Here is an 18,092-nt window from a genome sequence, read left to right as displayed (position 1 = left end):
CAAATGCCTTCAACGAGAAGGAATAAAACTGTGAACAAAGTGCAAGAAGCACGTTGGGAGTGCGCTAAAAATAGCTGAAATGCATACCTCGCTTTTCTTCTTTAAAGAGAGACTTTGAAGCGTCTTGTATTCAAATCTCCTCTTTTTCTTTTCTCTCCTTCTTCCAGCTCCTTTGACCGACAAGCCGCCAAAGATCCTGTTTCCCTCGGAAAACAAGATCAGCAACATGGAGCTGCAGCTAGGTAAGAGCATCATGGGATTTCCTCCAGCTGTACTCACTACTATCTCTTGTCATTTTTCCCAAATATGACAGCAAATGGATGACTTTACAAATCCTCTCCAACACACCTCCGGGGGCCGCCCAACACAGATTGATGATGGCACTTTGATTTTTTTTTTTTTTTGGAGGAGTGTGCGAAAAGCCGAAAAAAAACAACAATTGGTAAAAGTGTTCTCCATAAATGCAAATGGTGGCTGCCCGAACGTCCCCGAGGCTGTTTTGTCAACAATGACGAGCCCATATGGTGCCAGGGTTTTCCATACGCTGGCTCGCCACATGGACAGGCGGCTGCTCGCACTCGCCGTTGTTTGTCTTCTTTGACGTGGGGGTCACGGCGGGCTCTACCATGTGTGTGTGTGTGTGTGTGTGTGTGTGCTTCTGTTTGTTTTCTCTCTGTGACAGCATATTGCTTGATTTCTGGGCACAGGCGGACATCCACATGGTGCTTGCCACTCCATGAATGGGCTTATGTGTCCGTCATGGTGAAGCCGATCGGACAGGACTGAGAGGTCTGGGGGATTGGACGAGAATGTGACAGACAGACAGAGAGAGAGAGAGAGAGAGAGAGAGAGAGAGAGAGAGGGAGAGAGAGAGGGAGAGAGAGATAGAGAAGGACAAAGAGGCTGCAGCGGGAGAGGTTACCTTTTGTCTCCTGTCTGATGCCGTTTGAATCCAGGTAGTTCATTGAAAATGCCGCCACGCTTGGCTGATCGAGAGTGAAAAATTGCTGCCGTTGATAAACTGACAAGCACGGCCTCCCGGTGTCGGCCGTGTCGGTGCCCGACGCATGAACAGGTTGCACAATTGCGAGGGGCCCCCTTTAGCTTGTTTGTGTCGTTTGTCTTTATCTCGATTAAGGGAAGGGTTTGTCTCGTACCTTTGAAACTTTTCTCGCAATTACTTAAAACGTCGGTGTCAGTTCGTTCTCGTGCTGTGTGACAAAGTGGTTTTTTGGTGGAGTGTCTTGAAGGGTTGGTGGTGCGCTAAGTGATTTAGTGCTGCGCTCCTTTCAAACTGAGGGACGAGGAGGAGATAGTTTTGGAAGAAGAGTCGCCTAAAAATCAGTCTCAGAGGGGTCAAAATGTCCTGATTTTTTTTTTGTCCCATTTAGTCAAGCTCTAAAAGCTTCCTACATTTTATGAATGCAATTCATTAGTGTCTATTAAACCTTCCATGCCTGGTAAAAAAAAAAGAGCATGTTTCCAAACTCCATTTGTCTCCAAGCCTGAGCAGAGAAATCAGCGGGGTTATTTTATCAGACTCAACCAAACTCCCGCCTGAGATATGTGACATTATAAAGCCAGCTAATTGGTACTCCCTGTGACAAGAAAACTGAGTTTGTTGTGTAAAACCAGAGGATTTCCCCTTCTAATGGGCTGCAACATGGACAAAAAAAAAAAAGAGAGTCATGAGCAAAGAACTATAGTCAGAAAAAAAAAAGTGTGTGTGATGCCGTGCAGCCCGGCCCCCCACAGAATTCCCCGGCAAAGAATCTAAAGCACAGAGAAACTGAGGTAAATATTTTACAGCCGGGGCCCCATTTTGTGCGCTGGAAAAAAAAGTTGTCTCTCCCTGCAGACGAGAGTTTTCTCTTTTATTTTAGCTTTACTTATTTATTTATTCTCCTCCTTCCTTAATATTTGTCGAGTCATGCCCTGAGCAGCTTTATGGCGCAACGTGGGAGATTTATAGTCGGGAGAACGTGCACAGAGAGGAAGCTGGTCCCTCATGGCGAGTTGGAGATAGAAGCAGAGAGAGAGAGAGAGAGAGAGAGGGTAAAAAAGAAAAGAGATGGGATCCAGTGGAGGCTGTAGTGGACGGGGCAGTAAAATCAAAGCCGTAAGCAGAGAGATAAATCTGCAAACACTGCCGGGAAATGCAGCCCCACACTTTATCTCCTCGGCTCGCTGCAACCGGTGCGGGGTCTCAGACAACCTGCCATGACGGGCGGCTTTACACATCAAACACACAGGCAGACATTAATAAAACACATGTATATGTTGCATAAAGCACCACAGAGGAAAAAAAAAAAAACACAGACGGGATGAAGAGGATAATAAAGGAAGAAGACTCTCAAAAACCAAAAAGGAGCAAAACTGAGCGGTCATAGAAGCTAGAAGGGTTGTTGGAGAATAGATGGGGATTGGCTGAGAAAGGGAGCATGATGGGAAATGGAGACAGGAGGAGTTTGTTTATCTCAGGAGAGTGTCAGAGTGTCCCTTCTTCTGCTCTCCTTGCATGTCTCTGCCACTGTGTCCCTTTCTGCTAAAGGGGCCACCAAAATCCCACAGCTACAGATGCTGTCACTCAGGACTACACACACACCAGACAGCAGTGTGTGTGTGTGTGTGTGTGTGTGTGTGTGTCTGCGTGTGTTTGTCTGTGTTTGTGTGTGCAGCTATCATCACAGATCTACAAGGATTCAGAGCTTCAGGGGTCCTGGGGGAGGTGTGAATGTGCGAATTCCAAAAATCCGGCCCTGGTTTACGTCACCAATTTTTTTTACTTTTGCACTTGACATTTTCAGCTTCCAAAAAGGAGGAAAAAAAAATACAAGGTTGTGTAGGAGTGTTCTTGGATTTTTATTTTTTATTTGCTCTGTAGCCATCCTGTTTCTCTCTGTTTGCCAAGATTTACTGCTGCCCCCCCCCAGTGGTGAATTGGTGCAGTCCACTTCTGCAGATTAGGAGGATGATTCATATTGTGGGGTTTGAATTTGTGCCTCTGCTGCTTTTGTGTTTGGGGCTCGTGAGACTGCGAAAACACACACACACACACACACACACACACACACACACACACACACACACACACACACACACACTCACGGTATGAGACATAATACACAAAGCGCCACGTTTTTTAAACATACATTCACCCACACACACACACACACACACACACACACACGCAGACTCACTGACTTGGTGTTGATTCCCTCGGGATGATTTGTCATGGATTCGACATCCCGGAGGATGGGCTTCAGGGATTCAACTCACGCTTACGCTGCACTCCACCCCGAGAATATCTATTCCTCACGAGCTCTCTCTCTCACTGACGCACCCGCACACACACACATTCACGCATATCTTCGCACATGCCTCTTCTCAACTCGGGGTTGTAGGTCACACACACACTTGCGGCGCAGTTCCTGGTAACTGTGGGATAATTGTAACTGATAGAGGATTTTTACCGTCCCCCAAAGCCAGCAGATGGGTGCACTCTAGTGGAAAGGAATTAGAATCAATTATTTCAGAGAGTAGGACCCAACAGTGCCGGAGGGGGCAGCAGGAGAGACTCCTTTAACTACTTACATTTCAGGACACAATAAAAAAAAACTCAACAGTGTTGGTGTGGTTTTGCAGGAAGAAGCAGGCCATGCCCATAAACGGTATATAAGAAGTTAGACAGCCTCTTTGTTTAAAAAAAGTGAAGCCAAAGTATCTTCAAAGTGCATTCTTTCTAGTGGCCAGCAGGGGGCAACAGCTTGGGTTACAGTCCCAATAAATGGAGTGACGCCTGCGAGCTTCTTTCACGCAGACAACTAGAGCTTGCTGCACTCATTAATTATTCCACATAAGTCTTCATTCTCTCATCACCCATCAATGCATCCTCACAATTTTGCGCTATATTTGAGCTGCAAGATTTCCGGTCTCACCCTCTGCTTTGCATTTGCCATTGCTGTCTCATGCCGTCTCATAATGCACCTAAACTTTCAGCCCCTGCAACAGCTTTAACGTCCACCTGAAGGCTCCAACAGGGGGGGGTATACGATTCCATTTCATCAATCCTCAAATCTGCATGGAACATAATTCTGCGAGGAGTGACGAGGTCGGAGCGTAGACGCCAAACACGTTTAAACTATTACAAACTTAAATTGTCTGACTGAACTACTTATAAGTCTCCATCAACGCAGCATGATATCAATTTAGACAAAGAAGGTCTGATGTAAAGTAAAACTTACGTTAAAGGAGGGTGTTTTTAAAGGGAGTGGCTACATCTGATTGACAAGTTGTTGCCAATGACAAACTCGAGGCTTCAAAACAGTAGACTAAGTCTCGGTCTATATATGTGCAGACTTCAGAGAGCTGTTGTATCCCCTACACACCCTAAGTTTATGTAAAATGATAGTGCCAAAACCTTACCCCCCCCTTACCCACAATAAGAAACATAATATTCACATGTTTTGTTTCATTCTGGAAAAAGATGATGATTTTAGACTAAAATAATAATCCAGGCCTCATGCCTTAAACTCAGAATACAGATCCACCACCTCATGGAGAAGATTTAGTCCTCTTTTAATATCAACTTATTTAAGCATCATAGCGCTTAGTGTTCCTTCACTATAGTCAGTCTGCAAGGAAATCGACTTTACTGCTGGCATGGTAAAGTTACAGAGCAGAATCTAAGTTTACCCTTTAAAATAAAAGATAACAAACCAACACACAATTATCTTAGGTTTTTATTAAAGAATGATGTCTCCTGCAGGTTAATAAACAGCATATTAGGTTATGGTCTTGCAAGGAGATGATTCAGAGGCAGAAATCTCAAAATGTTCCTTTTGTGAATTTAACAACATAGCTAACTCAGGACATAAAAACAAAGAGAGCAGCAGTTGACATTTTATAGCCAATAAAAACATTTCGGTAACACTCATTTGGAGCAGCTTCGTGGTAGGGGTAAGTAAGGAGAGTTTATTCAAGGTTTGGGGAAGTTTAGATGCTTGTGTAATAATACACTTTCCCCCTCTGTGGCAATGCCCCATGTGTTTAAGGTTTCAGTTCTTTTAACCATCTCTGACAGACAAACTCTCTCCTCCCTGTCCCTGAATACCTCCACCTTCCTCCTTCACAACATGCGAGCATCCCTCTGATGGCACAACACAGCAAACAGTAAAAAGGCTTTTGTGTTTTTTTTCTTTTTTATTATTTCATTGAACCCGTCCAATCAGTGGATTTGCTTGTGCTAGCAAAGTGAAACCACGCCGGGTTTTCATGCCGAGCTCAACTTTGGTGGAGTTTGACTTTAGAAGTTTAAGTGGCCCTTTTTTTATTCTCCCACAAAATTAAAGATTATTGTTCTGCAGGTTGTTTTGTTTTTTTAATTCCAATCAATAGCACAGAGAAGCAATATATATTCTGTTTGTCAATACCTCACTTCATCTTCAAGGAACATAGCTGAATAGCTGCTCTCAGGCTCTCAAGTCGCCATGACAACTGTATGTAAATGAAGCGCATTAGTAAGTTTATTATTATCAAAAGTGATTAACTTTATTTCCTTTTGTAGTTTGCCACGCTCCACATATACATGAACTGAAATCAGTTTTATTACTTTATTTAGCCTACTGTAAACTAGAACAGACAGAGAGAGAGAGAGCGAGAGAGAGAGAGAGACGACAAATACCTTGTTCACATATAACAGCTCAGATTCTTTCTCTAAAAGCTCTCTTCCATGTTCCCGCTCTCCTCCTGCTTTTCTTCTATCCCTCCCTACATCCTTTTATCCCTCACCTCTCTTCTCTCCTCACTGCCTCGCACATCGACCTCTGCCTGCTGACAGATTTGAGGATTTGTGAATGAGGATGTCTTGAAAGTCTTCCTCAGTCTCTTCTCTTTTCTTTTCTTTTCTTTTCTCTCTCACCCCCACTTTTTTTATTCCCGTGAACTCCCCCCAGCTGTGACACTAGACGTGTCACCTTTACATTGAGAGGGGTGAAATTGAAATTGACATTACTCTGGAGAGTTCCTAAAGGTCAACGCAGAGTCACTCCTCTAAATTACTTTCTGACTCTCTTCTTGCTCTCTGTCCATCTGTATGATACACACACACTGTCTCTTTCTCTCTCACACACACATCAACTACAAACACACTTTTTCCATTCACTCACTTGAACGCCTCTGACAGGTCCTCTATTACTCCCTCTTACCCGACTTCCTGTCATTTTTTTAAGCTCACATGTCCATGGCAGTGTCTGTAAAAGCATGGTCGGTATATTTCGGTGTTTGAGTTCAGACTGTGGTGTCAGTTTTAAATATCAGATGATTTGTTGTCATGGTGATTAAAAGGGTCGTAATCTTAAAGTCTTTATATGTGATTTTTCACACTTAAATGTATAAATCAAGTATATCGTCTGAAAATAACTCTGTGAGTCATGACTGTCTACAATGGGTGTAACACCCGAGTCCTACTGTCTGTGATGTTTTCAGAGTTTTCAGAGTCCTATCTTCAGTTTGTTTACATCGCCCGGACAGCCGGCTGACTCCTCCCCTCGTGTATAAAAGTTGTTTAATTGAGGGACTAGAGAAAAGAAGAATAACATACTGTACTCACTGCTTAACTGTGTTTCTAGATCACGCTCATTTCAGGTAAATTTACATGCAGTGTGAAGATACCAGCATAATAAAGATCACTAGCATTAGCATGCTAACACAACAATGCAGCGCGAGTTGTTTTGGTTTCATGCTGGTATATGGCATATAAAGCCTTTAAAGAGAAACTGATTCAACAGCCCCTTTAAGCTTTTGTAGCCTTTTTCATTTAATGAGATATAATCTTTCAGAGGAGGATTTCCCTTTTTCTATTCACTAAATGAAAGTGGCCGTATCTTTAATGTCGGGGTAAAAAGTCCACAAGGCATTTTGCAAATTAGCTGTTTAGATTTGCTATATTTTCACATGATAAATGACATATTTTTAGCCGAACACGGGTAGAGGGCGGGGGGGGATGAAAGAGAGAACCAGCGCTTAAAGGTCAAACTGCAGACATGAGAGAGGGGGGACAAAGAACCTGTGTCGTCATTCAATTTAGTTTCAGACCCACAGTGAACCAACATTAAGTAACCCGTGGTGACCGGAATGGTAACTAGTGTGTCAGCGAAACAAAGCTGAATGTTTAAGTGTGTGAACGGTCGTCATTAATCACTGAGTCTGGGGCTGAGAGCCGGCGCCCGCTGTATGATAAATGAAGTGAAAGCGCCCCACTACATGTGCCTAAAAGGAAGGAAGGGGAGAGGGAGGGAGGGAGGAAAGAAAAAGACTGAAACATCAGCATACAGCGGGCGATAAAGACAGAAACAAGACCCCGCTGTGCATCACACGCTGCTGTTTGTTTATTTGGACGCAGAAAGGTGTGAACCAGCCCGCCATGCATTCCAGGCTATTGGTTGTCTCCTCGTTCTCCGAGGCTGACGTCGAGCTGTCAGGCGTCGTCCTTCAGCAGCTGTAGTTTTTAGCCGCGTATCCAGCCCAGTTGGTTTTAATAGACCTTATCAGCAGCCGTTCAGCCGATTCAGCATGTTGAATCAGCGGTAGAAGAAGCAGGTGCTGAGAGACGGAGCTGTCTGACTGGCTTGCTCAGCCCAGTGAATCAGTGATTTTTCCCATTTAGTTTGGTTTCTCTTTTTTTTTTTTTACCTTGTGTGTCTTCAACAGAACAGCAGCGCAAAGCAAAAACTTCTACAGTGACAGCGCTAACTTTTTATCAGACAAATTCTCAGTTAGCATCCCACTTAGTCTGCAAAGCATTGTCTTTGATTTGACTTGTGCTCCGTTTAATTAAATCCAACTTTTCTTGCACATGAAAGCAGTGCACTCGTAAGTCCAGAGGCAGAGAGGAAACATTTAATGAGGGGTCTGTTTGAAGGTTTGGATCACAGAGGGGAAATAAATCCTCCCTCCTGGTATTATCACATGTCATAAATAATAATAATTCAGTCTTCTTGCACTTGAAACTTCCAACAACAGCAACTATAAACCAAACTTTTTTTGAGCTTCTGATATGACGGAGAAAAATGTAATTATTGTGCCATCCATGAATAAAAAGGTCAAGCCCACAAAAAGCTGAAAAGACGCCATTGTTTAGACAAAGAGGAAAAAATGTAGAAACATAGTTTACACATGCAATCAGACAAATAAACCATCCTGATCTTTCTGAAAAGCTCTGCAATCAAAGATATCCGTCTGATGAACATTCAAATCAACATCCACCTCATTCTGTTGTCGTCATTGCACCAAAACATTTCAAACATCATTAGAGAAAATGTATTCTATATTATTTCTCCTAATTTGCATAATTCACTCAACCATCAAATCTGCCAATTTTAAGAGCCAGAGGAAGAATTCATTCAATTCCCAGCCGTGTAACTTCAGAACTGTGACTCCTTGTGAAGTTTGATTTACGGTTATGTTTAATACCATATAAATGCTCTTGGTTTGGATATTTCATTGTGGTATGATTTAAAGAGGTCATATTCTGCCCTTTTTGGGGTTCGTATATTTAATCTATGTATCTACTTTTGTACGTTCACAATAGATAAAGTCCGAAAAAAGTGTACTGCTCCCTCTACGTTCTGAGTCCGTCAGCTACACTCTGTTGAGCCCACACTGTTAGACCCCACGTGGGCCAAGTCTGCTCTGATTGGTCTGCCGATCCGCTCTGTCGTTATTGGTCAGTTGCTCAGCTCAGAAATTTCAACATGAGCTGCAGGGCTTGTCACAATGAGCCAATGGGCTTAGATCAGTGATCTCACATTGACAATGACGCCGCACTGACACATTTTAATCGAGGGGGGCTAGAACTGAGCGTTACATGCAGCTAATGCTACAGCTAGCAGGAGGAGGTAGGAGAAGCCGCGTTTCTGCAGGCTTTGAATTTTTGCAAATAGATGTGCCTAAACATGCACAGGACACTTGGAAAACACACTAAAGAGCATATAAAACCGGAATATGGGACCTTTAAGTAAGATGTCTTTCAACACATTTTTCACTTTTTTGATTGTGAAGAAGCTGTTTCTGTAGAAGTCAGCTCCCTTAAAGCTCCTGCAAAGAACGTTTGGTTTATGTTGTTTTGGGCGACCCCTGTGGTTAAAATTTCACCTCTAACCTCTGATTGCTTATAGGTTAGGTTGGTGTCCCAGTGTAGTGAAGGCTGTAGATTTCCAAGCAGGCAGCCCAGGTTCAAATCTGACCCGCGGCTCCTTTCCCAACATGTTGTTCCCCACTGTCTCACGATTTCTTACTCTATCCACGGTCCTGTTTTAATAAAGGAAAAAAAGCCCAAAAATAAATCTTCCAAAAACACAACTCACTCTGTTTCTTTAGACAGACAAACATAATCCTCACTGTGAAAGATTAGCCGAGGAAAATCTTAATAAAGGCTATCTGATCTGACACTTCCCCTGTGGTAGCGGTTCTAATCAACTATGGAAAAAAAAAGAGAATACTGTCGCTTTTGAAGGTCATACAGTACAAGGCGTTTTCACATAAGGACTCCGGATAATGTCTAGATAATTACAGGAGGACTGCTCCGGAGATTCTCAAGTCAGCACACTCAGACTTGCTACGGAAAAAATACTAGGGATCTGGCAGGAGAAACTCCGGGTGAAGTCAGAGCGGATAATTCGGCTGTTTGCGAATATACTTATACAACTCCTCTGGGAAATTGTTTTTCAGGAGATTTCTGCCAGTGTGAAAACGGTAATAGAGACATCAGTATTCATTTCATTCAGTGTCACAAGCAGCTAAGATCTCCTTACAGGAGCTTTAAAAACGGCATGAATCTCCATAGAACCACTGAGAGCTGTGTGAATTGTTCAATAGAACATCTTCTTAATGCATGTTATTCTGAGAATGATTGAACTGTTCTCAATACACATAAACTGTTGAATGATCTTTGACATATACATGTGACTCTCTTGATGTAATCTTGCCATGATAGCAGGTTTTCTGGGATCCTTTTTTCGAAGGAGAAAAACATAAATTAATGAGTCTCTTGCCTGCACCAGCAGAATGAGCATGCATGTTGGCACGATTGTCTGCCCCCGCTCTCTCTGTTCTGTGCTTAAGTGCTACTTAGAAGATGTGAGGTGACGCGAGGTGACGTACCAGTCACTTTTTGTCAGCACTTTTTCGTTCAGTGTGTCGTGTCCGCGAGGCGACAGATCTGTTCCCCGTCTCTCTCTCTCTCTGGCCTGAGCTCAACTTTATGCTTACTGTCAGTGTGTGTATTCCATTTTGTCAGTCATGCGTTGGTTGGTTGGTGTGTGTGTGTGTATGCCAGTATTTATAACCATTATCCAGGCCGTCCCGGGCAGTTGTGCTGCATCAGTCACCGGTGATAGTTTCTCCACCTTTTAAGCCAAGGGATGTCTTTAAAGAGAGAGGATTTAGGTAATGGTAGCTTTTACCTCGTCTTGCCTCTGACGCTCAGGCTCCCTGACAGGTAATCAAAGAGAAGGAGCTGCCCCACTCATCCCCTGCATCACTCCCTATTTGATACAGCAAGGGCAGACGGGAAGAAGGAGCAGACATAATGAGAGCCTTCTCCTTTCAAAGGCTTCCAGAGACATCCTCTCGTCCTTTCCTTCCGGTCGTTGCCGCCTCTGTTTGGTCAAGGTGAAGCAACGACAAGGGGTCGACCTGACACACTGCACACAGAAAATGCAGTGACAATTGGTTAATTGACCCAAAAACGGAAGAAAAAAAAGATGATTGTACAGTAATGAGAAAAGATGGAGTAAGGATGGAGAAGTGAGGAAAGAAGGCTATAGAGAAGGGGGGAAAAGGGAGGAGAGAGCTGGCACCGGAATGACATGCATGAACAGCAATGCGAGCAGGGGAAAAGGCGGCTTTGCCATTCACTTTGAAGCTTGCTCCACTTCTGTCTGTCTTATGTAACAGAAAAACGAAGAAAAACAAGTGCCAAAAAAAAAAAAAAAAAAAAAAAACACAGCAAAACTAGGCAGGGGTGGAGAAAGGAAGGAGGAGGGAGGGGGGGGAGAGAAGGAGGTAAGACACAACTTCCAAACTTTGGTTCTGTCTCTGATGTTCCCAGCGAGCGATCAAGAAAGCTGAATCTGGACGATGGAGTTAGTCACCACGCCGTACTGAGCTTTGGTGTGGTACGGGGGGGGGGGGGGGGGGGGGGGGGGTACGAGAGTGAGCCGAGAGAGAGAGAGAGAGGGAGAAATCAGTCAGTATTGTGATGAGAGACAAGAAAGGAGGGTTTGAGAGGACAGAAAAAGATAAGCAGGCGTAGGAGGAGGGAGGGTAAACTGAAAAGGAGAGGAGACGGACCACACGGTGCATTTGAACCCAGGAGAGCTAACTACACTATCATCATCCCTCCATCCTCAGCAGACAGGTATTTGAGGAAGCAGATGAGACTCTTCACACATGTCTGTTCTTCATTAACCACAGGAGACCCCCCCCCACCCCAAGCTGGAGGCCCCCCTGCCTCAACCCAGCACGTTAGCAGCCCTGTTGCTAACACCTTTTGCTAACACCTCCATCGCCAATGCCCTCTTTTCTGCTGTACTGTTGCTTTTTTATGACAATCAATCTTCATGATGTCACCATCGCCCACGGCAGTGAATGTTGCTATGGAGATCAGTAGATCTGCACTGAACTACAGCCTGCAGGAAGAGTGTATGCAAAGCTTACTTCAGTACATGTGTGTGCTTGTGTGTGTGTGCTTGTGTGTGTGTGTGTGTGTGTGTGTGTGTGTGTGTGCTTCTTCGTACACACTCAGTTCGTGTTTAATTGCCATCTGCAATCTGCATCCTGAACACAGGCGGTAATTCAAGAGGCCCAGCGTGGGGTAAATAGCCGAGACTCATTTACAAGTATGTTAATGGACTTTCTATATCCCTGTCTTTCTTGTTTCCTTTCCTCACCCTCTCTCTCTCTCTCTCTCTCTCTCTCTCTCTCTCTCTCTCTCTCTATCTGTCTCTCTCACTCTCTCTCTCGCTCTCTCCTCTCGATCTCTCTCTCTCTCTATCTGTCTCTCTCACTCTCTATCTCTCTTTCCACAGAGTGAGCACACATTGTACATCAAATTAAAACATACTGCAGAGTACACAACAGAAGCAGCAAAGAAGTGGTTTGTGCAACATTTGCATAATTGTATGAATAAACAGTTATAAGCGGCGGGTGATTGTCTTTAATTGTGTCATCAGCATAAACATTGTTTGATTGACTGTGATTCGTTGCTAACTGACTTAAAGAAAACACAATTTAAAATAGTGTTGGTGCTAGCCTGGGGGGATGCTAATGGCACATAATAGATGGATTACATTTTTTTTAGGACATAGGTTATAATTTTAATAATGTTAAGGTTACTGTTTTCAAGAAACAGCGTTGTTTCAGAACAAGAAAACAGTTAAACACTTTCTTAACTCGATTTTTCCGATTACAAGCTTGAGAGCATTTCCTCTTCTATTTTAGCCCTTCTGTGCAATTTCTCCTCCCTTTCCTCCCCACTCTTCTTTCCTTCCTCCCTTAACTACTCGCTTCAACCTCTGACATGTGTTATTAGCATTGAACAATGGAAGAATGGGCATTTAAAGCACCAGCTTTCCTTTCCTTAATAACTACCCTCCATGATAATAATTACGCCCTTTGAAACAAAAGAAATAAACCCTTCTTGGGTTACCAGGCAAGAAGTGTGCAGCTGGGATTGTGTGCGTGTGCGTGTGTGGGTGAGCACCGTTGCATGTAGTTGAGCACACGTCCTTACAATTTCCTTTCCTCTTCAGCTCAGGTTTCTTGTTTTTCTCCTTCTATTTCACAGGCAGCTCATACTTGTGCTATAAGAAAAACATATTTTGCTGTAGTCTGTTCAGATAGTATTTTTTTCCCCGTATTCTTATTGTGATTTTGTTCTGTTTTTATATTCTATTTTTATTTTATTCATATTTATGTCTTTACATTTCATCACTCCCTTTGTCAAAGGAGCCTCATTAAGAACAAACATTGCACGTATTTGTATAATCAGAGTAATTATGTTCATCTTGAATCTTCAATATTGATTTCTTCTCTCCATGGGCAGTTGAGGAATAGATTACAGTATTACAAGTTGACACAATTGAGAACCTGGTGTGGTGTGGTGTGGTATGGTGTGGTGTGATGTGATGTGATGTGATGTGGTGTAGGGTGTGCCGTGGCATGGCATGGCATGGCATGGTATGGTATGGTATGGTATGGCATGGTATGGTATGGTATGGTATGGTATGGTATGATATGGTATGGTATGGTATGGTATGGTATGATATGGTATGGTATGGTATGTGATGGTATGGTATGGTATGGCATGGTATGGTATGTGATGGTATGGTATGATTTATTGTGTAGTGGTATGGTATGATATGGTATGGTATGGTATGTGATGGTATGGTATGGTATGGTAGGGTAGGGTAGGGTATGGTATGGTATGGTAGGGTAGGGTATGGTATGTGATGGTATGGTATGGTATGGTAGGGTAGGGTAGGGTATGGTATGGTATGATAGGGTAGGGTATGGTATGTGATGGTATGGTATGGTATGGTATGATATGGTATGTGATGGTATGGTATGATATGGTATGGTATGTATGGTATGGTATGATATGATATGGTATGTGATGGTATGGTATGATATGGTATGGTATGGTATGGTATGGTATAATATGGTATGGTATGGTATGTGATGGTATGGTATGGTATGGCATGGTATGGTATGTGATGGTATGGTATGGTATGGTAGGGTAGGGTAGGGTATGGTATGGTATGGTAGGGTAGGGTATGGTATGTGATGGTATGGTATGGTATGGTAGGGTAGGGTAGGGTATGGTATGGTATGATAGGGTAGGGTATGGTATGTGATGGTATGGTATGGTATGGTATGGTATGATATGGTATGTGATGGTATGGTATGATATGGTATGGTATGTATGGTATGGTATGATATGATATGATATGATATGGTATGGTATGGTATGGTATGGTATGGTATGATATGATATGATATGATATGGTATGTGATGGTATGATATGGTATATATGGTATGGTATGGTATGGTATGGTATGGTATGGTATGGTATATATGGTATGATATGATATGATATGATATGATATGATATGATATGGTATGTGATGGTATGGTATGGTATGGTATGATATGGTATATATGGTATGGTATGATATGATATGATATGGTATGGTATGGTATGGTATGGTATGGTATGATATGGTATATATGGTATGGTATGGTATATATGGTATGATATGATATGATATGGTATGTGATGGTATGGTATGGTATGGTAGGGTAGGGTATGGTATGTGATGGTATGGTATGGTATGGTAGGGTAGGGTAGGGTATGGTATGTGATGGTATGGTATGGTATGGTATGGTATGGTATGGTATGATATGGTATGTGATGGTATGGTAAGGTATGTATGGTATGGTATGATATGATATGATATGATATGGTATGGTATGGTATGGTATGGTATGGTATGATATGATATGATATGATATGATATGATATGATATGATATGATATGATATGGTATGGTATGGTATGGTATGGTATGGTATGATATGGTATATATGGTATGGTATGGTATGGTATATATGGTATGGTATGGTATGAAAAATGTACTATAGTATACACTAAAATGCCATACCATACCAGACCATACATTTCCATACAAAACAATGTAGTTGTGTTTTCCGTGTAGGAGACAAGCTGATTTCTTTGCCTGAGCAGAATGTACCTGTACAATGATGTAGTCCATTAAAAAAAAGGGATATTGACAAAGATATGATTTTCTTTTCTTTGCATTTTGTCCTCAGTTTGAATCTGAAAGTGTAGAGAAACGATAACCTGTAAAGAATACAATAAATGCATTGGTTTGAAATTTAAACAGAGGAAACTGCAGTTACAGGGTTTATGTGCCTGGACACCTGATTGATAATCAGGTCAATATTTAATAAGGTCAGTATTGACATGGATGCTGGCAGTGTGTAAATTGTGAACTAGCTGATGATTAGTTTCCTGTTTCGCTTCTTATAGGTTGGATTAAATTGGTAACAATGGTTTAACAAACCCTGGATTTCCTGGTGTGCCTTCATATATTCCCATGTTTTGTGTGCCTGAGTCGATGAGCCTTTTCTATTTGTTCTATGTTTACATCTCACTGCAGGACAAAATTCCCCTCAGGGACAATTAAGTTGAAGCTGAGTTCAGGGACCGATCATCATACGAGTGCTCTATTAAAACCATCCTCCATGCTTTAACTGTGTCTTTCCTGTGGGCTAATAACATCAGCCACATGTCAAAATAGGATAACCATGCTGTCATTTACAAGCATTAAACAGGCTAAATGGCCTATTTCAGGACGACATTGATGCGTGTAGTGACTCTATGATGTTTCTTGTATGCAAGATCGAGAGTATTGATTAGTTTTGGTAAAAGCCAGTGGCCTCTTCTTTCTGCCTTTCACTTGAAGATGGGGCAAGCTCCCTTGAATCTTAAACCCTGTGGTTATCATCATCATCATCATCATCATCATAGTTGAACTGTCTGTGAGAGTGTGAAATAATAACTATCGATCTATCTATCCATCCATCCATCCATCCATCTACATTGGTCATTTATTTAAATATGATAAGAGACTTTTTACCTGTGACTCTGTCATCAAAATACATTCAGCTTTGGTAGAAAATGCAGAATACGTTTAGCTTATTGATGTTAGGTGGAACATGTGATCCAATATTCTACCAAAGGTCAACTTTTATTTATTTATTTTTCAAGGTTTATTGTTGGGCTTTTAATGCCTTTGTTTCAACGATAGTACAGTGGACAGAGTCAGAAATCGGGCAGTAGAGTGGGGAAGGGGCCACAGGATGGATTTGAACTCCAGGTCCGACTGCATAGAGGAGTATAGCCTCAATCAAATCAACAGATAAGAAAGCAGAACATTTTCCAAACCGCTTATTCTTAACCCTTCTGTTTTATTTAACGACTACGACCAGCTGCTAGTAAAAAATGCATTCTGTGACACACTTTCTGGCCTGTCATGTCTCTCCTCTTACTCTCACCCTTCATGCCTGTCTCCGTCGATGTCAACACTCAGACGACGTGTTCTTTAGATTCCTGTAGAGCTGTCACCATCTGTCCAGTGGGGCCTGCTGGCATCAGAGCCTGCCTGTTGTGAGGACTGTGAGGGTCTGTGCCCTCCTACTGTGTGCCTCTTTGAATTTGACTCCTCATTTTTAGACCTCACATTTTCACTTGTCTGCTGGCAGCGGCTCGCCAAGTAGTGCCCATCATTTTCTAACTTTTTAACAAACAAATATTGATGAAAATTGCTTTTTCAAAATTGCAATGGTGCTGTTCTGTACTTTGGTTATTTCTGGCGTTTATTTACTTAGTTAGATTTCTAAGAAGCACAGGGGGTGCATAGCTCTTTTCCAATTTTCCTCTTTAACTTTTCCATTTCTATTTCTATTTCCTCTAAAAGCCTGTAGATTTTATGTAAAAGGCTGAACAGCATCCTTTTGCTAATCGTGTTGTTTAAATAAGTCAAACTGAATATTTTGACCATTGTGTAAGAATATATAGTCTGAGTTTTTGTACTGGACTCTCTTTAGTATTAAGTGTGGCCTTTTCCATATGAGGTTCGGACTGGCAGACCATATAGCATGCATACAACTACATCCCACTCTCTAAATCATCCCTGCTTTTCTGTATTTTCTCTCCTCAGCCGGCTTTTTTAATCGCATGCGCTCCCTTATTAGAGCTAACATGACCTTTAGTGTGTTGGCAGTTCCCTGTGCGACCTTTAAGAGTGAGAAGGACTGCGAACAGCTGTGGATCGAGTGGAGCATAATGTGGGGCTCCATCACTGAGTTCACCCTGAGAGGGCCATTACAACACTTTGTCCCCAGCTGGAAAATGAGAAAATTAGTCACCTTTACGTATGTGCAAGCGTAGCCGAGCTTACAAGGACTCCTCTGACCTCATCTCTTGTTCTTTTTCAGTGGAACAGGCCCCTCCAGATCACGCCTTGTTTCACAAGTAATCTGTCACTTTTGCTCTTTCACCGTGTTCTTCCTCATCACATTCTTCACCCGCCCATTGGCTTTTGGACTCCTGCCTCTCTTTTCTCTCTCTATGGCTCCATCAGCTTTTTCAATTTATCTCTCACTCTGTCCTGATTCCCAATCACTAGAGTAAATACGCCATCATATACTCTTCCATTTACAGCCCTCTTATGAGGGGAAACTGTGTAAAGTTGCCTCGTGCAGCACAGAAGTAAAATGAAGTTGTACTTTTTTACCTTCCCTTTGTTATGTTTCCTTTGAGTTTTAAAAATAATATAGGTTTTATGACCTCTATATACACCTTATTCACCGGTGAGTGATAATTTTATTGCAAGTAATTGAAGAGTAAGCTTATATCTATAATAATAAGCAAGGGAAAGCTTTATGTTTGCTGTTAAAATTCAGGGTCCAGTTATAAAAGGCAGGAATAAAATAATTGATGTGCACTCTATATATTGCATTTTGACCAGAGCTGTGCAGTCTAATGCTGTCTTTTACTTCTCTTTGTTCTCTTGTCAGAGCATGCACTCATGTTATTTCCAACAGAACAACAGTATTCCCTTTTGGCTTTAACTCTATTTGTGAAACAAATAACTTTTCCATTACCCAGATTCCCCATGCTCTGCAGGTAGCTTGACTTTTCACCTCTGTGATTTAACAGCAAGCACACACACACGCACACACACACACACACACACACACACACACACACACACACACACACACACACACTGAGGAAAGCACAAAAGCGCAATTGTACATGCACGCACACACACGCCTCTGAACAGACGCACACTGCCAAGCCTGATTAGGGAATCATTTTTATTGTTTGATGGATTTTCCATTCAGCCATTTTCTGCCTTCGCATCTCTCCGCACAGCCACATCCTTCAGGTTCTCCTGCAAAATCGTGACACTCTCCCTCGCCAGCCGATATATATTCCTCC

The 18,092-nt window shown here is 42.4% G+C and overlaps 1 protein-coding gene across 5 annotated transcripts in view; it reads left to right on the top strand.

The window, feature by feature from the left end:
* The window catches only part of il1rapl1a (interleukin 1 receptor accessory protein-like 1a), a 200,088-nt gene that overhangs the window by 132,733 nt on the left and 49,263 nt on the right, over positions 1 to 18,092 (top strand). For all 5 annotated transcript variants that reach the window (XM_065962107.1, XM_065962109.1, XM_065962105.1 and 2 more), the window contains exon 6: positions 168 to 242. In XM_065962107.1, coding sequence (XP_065818179.1) covers positions 168 to 242 — 75 coding nt within the window. The remainder of the gene's footprint in view (positions 1 to 167; positions 243 to 18,092) is intronic.

This window comes from Labrus bergylta, chromosome 13, assembly GCF_963930695.1.
Source record: "Labrus bergylta chromosome 13, fLabBer1.1, whole genome shotgun sequence".
In the NCBI taxonomy this organism is placed as follows: Eukaryota; Metazoa; Chordata; class Actinopteri; order Labriformes; family Labridae; genus Labrus; species Labrus bergylta.
This window is presented reverse-complemented; position numbering and strand designations above follow the sequence as displayed.